Source organism: Neolamprologus multifasciatus, chromosome 4, assembly GCF_963576455.1.
Source record: "Neolamprologus multifasciatus chromosome 4, fNeoMul1.2, whole genome shotgun sequence".
NCBI lineage: Eukaryota > Metazoa > Chordata > Actinopteri > Cichliformes > Cichlidae > Neolamprologus > Neolamprologus multifasciatus.
Genome location: NC_140442.1, coordinates 22,261,568 through 22,269,452, shown reverse-complemented (window position 1 = coordinate 22,269,452; position 7,885 = coordinate 22,261,568). Strand labels below are relative to the sequence as shown.

Below are 7,885 nucleotides of genomic sequence, written 5' to 3'. Positions count from 1 at the left end.
GGCCTTTTTCACACTCAAAATGTGGTTTTAGTGTCAGGGTTACAATTGGGTTGTGGTTAGGTTTAGGGTTAGGCACTCATTTTTGATTGTTAGAGTAAGCAGCTAGGGAAAGCCTTATGTCAATGGGATGACCCCATGAGGATAGCAAACCGGACGTGTGTGTGTGTGTGTGTGTGTGTGTGTGTGTGTGTGTGTGTGTGTGTGTGTGTGTGTGTGTCTGTATACACAAAGGATGATGAAGATGAGGAACTGGCAGTGGAAACAGAGCAGATAGATGAAGAGATGGCAGGGCCTGAAAATGAAAGAGAAATTGTAAATTCAGGATCTGATGTCAGTGGAAACCAGTGGTGACCTCAAACACAGTAATCAAAAAGCAAGAGAAGCAAAAAAAAACCAACCTGTGTGTGTTTCTTTTTTCTTTTTTTCAATATGTTTTCTGAACCCCGGGCTGTGTCAGATGACCATCAACATACAGAGGTGCACTTCCCTGGCCACAGTGTAACTGAAGTACAATCCATGAGACCAGAGATGAGGTAAGATGTAGCTGTCATATCATTTAGGCAAAGATTTATCATTTATTTACAGTATTAAAAGTTTTTTTAACCGCATTTATTTCTGCAAAAACAGCTCTACTTGAAATAAGCCCAATATTCCTAAATGTGACAAAACTATCTTGTTTTGAGAAAAAAAATCTGCCAATAGGGTAAGTAAAAGTTGCTTGGCTAGAATCCTTAATCACATGTCTTCCTTTGTTCAATTGATAGATGTAGAAAGAAAAAGAGAGCAGTGTGAGTCATACTGGTGCTTTAGCCGAGCTGTTGGCTATTGTAGTTTATAGGGCTTGTTTCAGATGTTTGAAGATTGAAGCCATTTTCTATCTATCATGCATCTAATTGATTTATACCTTTTTAATTAGACAAAACTGTCTAAAATTTAGGATTAATTTAAGAAAATGTGACTTATTTCAAGGAAAGACACCCTGACACCCTTATTAAGACATCCTTATTAAAAACATCTTTACCTATAATGAGTATTATGCTTTCTTCAACAAGCTGTTTTCAGAAATTATTTCCTTACTTTAGTGTTTAATTGTGTTTAATTTAATACAGGCCATTACAGGCCTTTCCATACTCTTGAAATAAGAAAGATAATGTTATTCTTCCAGAATAAGAACGATTATTTTTCTTATTTCAAAAATCAGAGCCACAATCAGAATTGAGCAAGGTTAGATTAATTTGCTAGTTTTAATGACCTTAGCCAAACAACTTTTACTTACGCCATTGGCAGATTTTTTTCTCAAAACAAGACAATTTTGTCAGATTTAAGAAAATCTGGGTTATTTTAAGTAGAGCTGTTTTTGCAGTGTACCCTGTAACTGGTAAATAATGCTCAAGATGAGCTGAAATATTTTGTTAAGAAAAATTTTGACATATTTTCCTAGAATTAGCTTAATTTTCTCGTGCAAAACTTGCTTGTTAAGAATATGTTTTCTTTCTAGACAAAAAATATGAAAAAGAATTCCATAAACAAGCGTTTTTTTACTCGCAGTGCGGACATGTCAGAGGCCCCGTCGCCTGGGCCCTCAGCCAGCTCTGGTTTGGATCTTGATCAACTGAAGAGGGAAAAAGTAAAAATGGAACTAAAGGTTTTAAAATTAAAAGAATACTATTATACTTTGAAAATAAAAGAACTTAAAAAATGAGGATTAATGCTTCTGTAAAGCTGAGATTGCAGAGAATAAATTAAACGATCGCTGTGTTTACATCCACAAACTGACACACATTATCTGGAGGTTTCTTGGGTGGAATGTTACTTTTGAGAAAAGCTGCAAAGTCAAGTGTGCTGCATTTATACACCGTACTTTTTCCTTGCTATACTCAGGTTTCCTTTAGTATTGTTGATTACAGTGTTTTACTTTGTTTCTATGATGGAATAGATAGATGGTATTTTCTTCTGTAAAATGTGAATAAACAATATTGATGCTTTTTATCTGTAAATTGCGCAAATGTTATGAAACTGTGTTTCCTTTAGACTTTGCCCAAGCTGCAGTAATCATTGTAAGACGTAGCCTGCAAACAGCATCATGCAATGTCTTGAACCACTGCTCATTTCTTTATATTTTGCATCCAAGGAGCAAGAGCTTTTAGAAATTTGTAAGACAAAAGCAATTGATTAGACAAAAATATTTTCATGGAAATTTGTTCAACCATAATGAGAAAATACAAAATGAAAAAAGGAGAGTTTCAGTGCTGTGTGCGTTATCTTTGGCATTTTTCTTTTCTTTTTTTATTCAAAACCTAAATATAGTTAGGGTAGATATATATAGACTGGATTCAATTGATTTACGTGAAATAACTCAAGAAGAAAAAGTTATCAGGCTATATTTAATTATCCTATAAGCTCTCATTCTTAATTGACATTCAGGTCCACACTCCATGCCAGTTGGTGGCATTAATGAACCAACTAGCTTTTTGACAACCACGGACAAACACCAAGAAGATTTTTTTTTCTCTTGGGGGAAAAAAGTAAACTTAAAAAAAATCTCTCATGTCTTTTGAAGAGTAAACTTTAAAAGTAAGTACTGAGTTTTATCTCATTTATTTATGTAGCGATACAAATGTTCCAATATCTTTTTTTTTTCTTTTTTTGTTGCCTGTCCCGTCTGGTTCTTCAGCCATCAGAATTATTGTCTGAAGGCCAAGAAAGATGCCCAACGGATTTACTTTACCAAGTGGATCATCACAGCCTTGCTATATTGGTCCATTCAAGGGGCAATCCTCAAGAGTTGGCAGTTCGTCCTGTAATCGGAAGGTTGCCAGTTCGAGCCCCGGCTCCGACAGTCTCGGCCATTGTGTCATTGGGCAAGACACTTCACCCGTTGCCTACTGGTGGTGGTCAGAGGACCCGGTGGCGCCAGTGTCCGGCAGCCTCGGCTTTGTCAGTGCGCCCCAGGGTGGCTGTGGCTACAATGTAGCTTGCCATCACCAGTGTGTGAATGGGTGGAAGACTGAATGTAGTGTAAAGCGCTTTGGGGTCCATAGGGACTAAGTAAAGTGCTATACAAATACAGGCCATTGACCTCTGTTATTATTATTTATTTATTTTATTTTCAGTTTTTACAGACAGGACAGACATGACTGGGGGACAGGAAAGGGAGAAGGAAAGAAAGAGAGGGAGGGAAAGAAAAACAGGGGAAGAGGGACAGTGAGAAAGTGCACTTAAAAAAATCACCTGGATGAGAGATGAGATGAGATAGCCTTTGTCAGTTGCAGGTCTTTTGCCCACAACCGAGATGACAGACCTTGCCGACCGTACATACAATACACAAACATCACATTGGGGAGACAGGTCAGGCTAGGTAGCGAGGAAAAAAACATCGAAATGTGTAACACAAAAGGATAATACAGGAATGCACAGATATCAACACACCATAGCACAATAAACACAGACAGCAACATGGGAAAGAGTTCCAGTGTGTACATCTGATCTGGGACCGCTGCAATCTTTCGACTGCGCCTCCAACTGACCCGATGTCCACATCAGAGCTGGTAAGCATTGGCGTTGGATCCGGGGTAGGGAGGGTGATGCGTCAGTGAGTGCTTATCAGTATCAGTATATGTATGTGTGTGCGTGTCCATAGTTCAGCTGAGACAGTGTCCTTCGCCCTGCCAGGCTAAGTAAACAGTCTTCCAGCCAACCCAGGTGGCCTTGCATGGAATGGGAAGGAACAGACTAAACACAGTCGTTATCAGGGTGTTTTGTTCAGCTCTGGCCTTGTAGCTGGCGCCGAGAGGGTATCCGCATGAAGTGATGTTATTTTTTTACTTTAGTGCGAACAGCTCATATGAATTTCAAAGCAGTTCTACAGTCCAACACTGGTCTCTCAATCTCCCGTTGGAGAGCCACGAGCTTCGCCATACTTGCGTTCTGTGATGTTGTCATTTTTTGTGTTCAAGGAGCCAATTTCTGAGAACTCACAGCAGTGTGCCTCCCCGAGATGTCATCCAATTTTGCGCCCAGAGATGTTATTCCGGGCTAGCCCTTCCGAGATGTATCCAGTCAGCAGTCAGAGATCTTATTCTGAGTATTCACAGCAGCTGTAGCCTCTCCAAGATCTTATCCATGCTGCACTCAATGAGCCCATTTTGAGAAACTCACGCCTCTCCCATCATTCCAATCCCAGCGGGCAGCCTTGTGGGGGTTTGAACAGCCGGTTCCGCTTTCTTAATTCATCGATAAGTCAGGGCCAAGCCAGCTCCGATCAGCAAGAACCCTGTTATCATTGTTCCGAATAGGTAGATCACCTGTTGAGAGCAGAAAAAAGAAAAAAAGAGAAAACAAGGGAAAAAGAGAGCAACATAATAAACACAACACCATCACAATAATCTAGCTAAGTGTAAATAACAGTAAATACTAAATATCGAATGTTATTGTGCAGCATGCAAGGCCGACAGCACACAATGTGCTTTGAGGTAGCAGTCAAGAAAGGTGCAGTTTGTGTCTGTGAACAGTAAACACCCGTGTGTACACCTGTGTTGATGAGCGCGCTTGTATTCAAAAGGTGATGAACAGGCACACACAGACACAAACATGCATTCCCACCCTCATGCACACATATACAAATACTCGGCACTCACCCAACGCGGAGACAGAAACAAATGAACACTGTGCACACAATCACACTCCCCAAACGTACTCTATACCCCAGGTCTAGGTACCCTTGCCCACACCTAGACCCAGGAGATGTTACCCTTTTCCCTGGGGTGGAGACAAGCACACCGTCCCCGGCTCTGCAGTAGCAGAAAGGCCCTGCATCCCAGACCCCAACAGGATGGCCAACTCCTCCTCCCAGCCCCTCCGTCCCAATGGCTAACAGAGAATGGGGGTGTGTGAAAACCCCATACCTCCCTCCGCCCGCTGATATGTAGTGTTGCTGTGTACTGTTCTAAAGTGCATTTAAAACACGGGAGGGCATGGTGCTTCCTGCCAGAGAGCAGCAGGTGTCAGCACAGCCCTTCCCAAGAACCCTCAATGTTTACATGTATTTAAAATTGAGAGGTGGGCACCAGCGCCAGAGGGGAGGTTGAATACACAGACTGTCCTCTGGATGGTGTATAATATGCCCACCCCCAAGGCCCTACATGTATGTGTTATGAGAGTGTGAGTAATGTGGATGTCTAGGTTGTGGAATAAAATTGAGGCACAGGTGGCCAGAAGGGGACAGAGGGGAATCCAACACTGGCATGATGTGTTGTTTTTTTGTCTTTCTTTTGCTTGAATGATTCATAGTCAGTTATAAGTGGCCTAAAAAAATTAAAAGACTTCGAAAGACCTTAAGGAATCCCAGAGAAAAAAAGACACGCAACTCTAAACTTTTGCACAGTACTGTGTGGTCAGCTACAGAAGGACTGGACTGATAAGAGTGAAATCACGGAGAACAGGCTCAAGGCTAAGATTTAAAAGAAAAGAAAAAGAAAAGAAAATTTGCCTCCTTGGAACCAAAACATATGAAAAATGACATGTGACTCAAGATTTTTGCACAGTACTGCAATTGTGCACATTGTGCACATGTGCAATTTTAAAATTAACTGTAATTTTATTAGGTTCTTAGTAGTATGACTTCACAATAACATGTATAAATGTCAGTGGCTGTAATGTGATATGGAGAAATAGAAGAGACAAAATAAAATTTGAGAATAATTTATTTTTAACTTAATCAGAACGCAGCTGTTAATGATTGTGAGGCTTTATCTGTCTTTCTAATGCGCATGTGAGATAAACAGACCTTGTCAATGAAGCTAAGGCTGACACTACAGAACCCCCTGGTGGTTGTTTGAACATAAGCTCTGGCTTGTGGGTGTAGAAAAACAGAAGCTCTTCAGGTGTCTCAGTAAGGTAGTGGGAGTTACAAGTTTCATTTTTACTGCTTTGGTAATCATAAGCTGCCTGTGGACATAACTGAGGTAATTATTCTTTTTGTTTGTTTTGTTTGGATTGATGATAAACACTATGTACTTAAGCAATCCGTGGATAGCTAAAGTCATAGCTAAAACTGTACAGGTGTTGCACAGCCTGCATTACATGAGCCAGACTGTATTTTGGTATTTTATCATGTGGCATACGACACTCCAGATAACTACCTTTTAATAACAAAGAATGAAAAAAATATGTCAGGTCTCAGGAAACCAGCGTCAGACGTCAGATGAAATATCATATTAGGTGTGTCCCCGTTCAGGGCCTGCATTCTTCAAAGCTCCCAGCCTTCAGTCTACATAGGCTGGGAGATTTGAAGGCTGGAAGTGCAAGGCTGTTAAATGGGACAGTCTAGTCTTATTTGCTTCCTCTTCTGAGGCTGAGCCCACGGGACTGTAAAATATATATGCAACAAACACAGTAGTGCTATTAATCCAAGATACACCATGTTTTATATAAGTCAAGAAAAAAATACTGACATTTATTGTCAGGTATATTCTGGTGTTGATTAAGTTTCTGAATATAGAACGTTTTACTGTCATTCACAGTTTTTACCTGTAACTACCTGAGCACTTTCTCCTAAAGTGAAAATATTTAATGATAAAATTATTTTAACATTACCTAATAAGATTGATTCAGAACAGATAGTTAGTTATTTTCAACTTTTCAAACAGTCTTTCACAAAGAAAGAACAGTCTGTCTCCTCTCTCCTTCTCATCAGCTCTCCCTCAAAAACACCACAGAGGGATTTTTTCAGTCTGTCCTTACTCTGGACGCTTGTCAGACATGGAAATCGAATAAGTTGCTGGGTTAAAACACAAGTTTAACTTACAAATACATCCACATATTTTATATTTTACAATCAGACAGAATGTCAGAAGTCTGGCATTCTCTCTGAATCAGAAGTCTGGCCATTTGAGATGCAAGACTTCTGACATTGCATCTCAAATGCAATGTCAGAGATGATGTCTGCTATATTATCAGACATCATACTGGACAAACATTACACAAACGCTTGACACCACTCTTGTTGCATTTGAAGAAGGTGGGATGGGGTATTGGGGCAGGGGGGCTCTTTGAAGTCTTTGTATCTTTATAATAAAGGCTTCTTTTTACTTTTGTCTGCTTTGCCTGCCTCTGTGTCCTGATTTTACTGCTTTTACCTCTTCTCATCTCAACTCTACACCACAGCTAAACCAATTACTGATTGCAAATCTAACTGTATATCCAAAAAACCAAGAGACTCTGTACATCAGTATTATAAATGTGTGATTAAACTTTGCAAATATGAATAGTTTAGGTAGTTACAAAGTTATGAAGCTTAGATTAGTAGCTTAGTTATTTAATGAGTTACTTAGCTAAGTAATTAATGTTTGTGAGATCGATAACTATCAAGACATGCAATGGGTTTTTGAGGAATTCAGTCCAGGACCTCAAATAGGTTGTGGTCGAGTTTACGTCCACTGAATGTCATGGTAATTTAGGGCTTTCAGGGATTTATTTGGACTCTTCATTTTCCAGGGTGGAACAATTATACATCTTTAATGACTTAAAAACAAACAAACAAAGAATTAGGTGTACACGTTTGAATTTCTTCAGGATTTTCTCTAATCCATATAGGGTGAAAAGTGTACATATCTTAGGAATAAAGGCGTCTTTTTACTTTTGTCTGCTTTGCCTGCCTCTGTGTCCTGCTTATATACCTAAATATTTGGCCCTGTGTGAAAAGTATACACAGATACACTCCCAGTGATATTTGGTTAAATGCCTTTGAGCAAGTTGCACCACATTTAGAGACTTTCAGTCACCAACAACAAGACTGTGCTTAAAACCCAGTTCTTTGCCAACAAACTAAATAATTTTAATAAACTGTACGAGCTTTGCAAAGAAGAACGGTGAAATATTCAGCCGG

At 39.6% G+C, this 7,885-nt stretch overlaps 1 protein-coding gene across 4 annotated transcripts in view; it reads left to right on the top strand.

The window, feature by feature from the left end:
• Window positions 1-3,445, top strand: part of LOC146520417 (uncharacterized) — a 20,911-nt gene extending 17,466 nt beyond the window's left edge. For all 4 annotated transcript variants that reach the window (XM_085157578.1, XM_085157577.1, XM_085157575.1 and 1 more), the window contains 2 exons: window positions 458-533; window positions 1,549-3,445. In XM_085157578.1, coding sequence (XP_085013704.1) covers window positions 458-533; window positions 1,549-1,702 — 230 coding nt within the window. In that variant the 3' untranslated portion in view covers window positions 1,703-3,445. The remainder of the gene's footprint in view (window positions 1-457; window positions 534-1,548) is intronic.
• The last annotated feature ends 4,440 nt before the right edge of the window (window positions 3,446-7,885 follow it).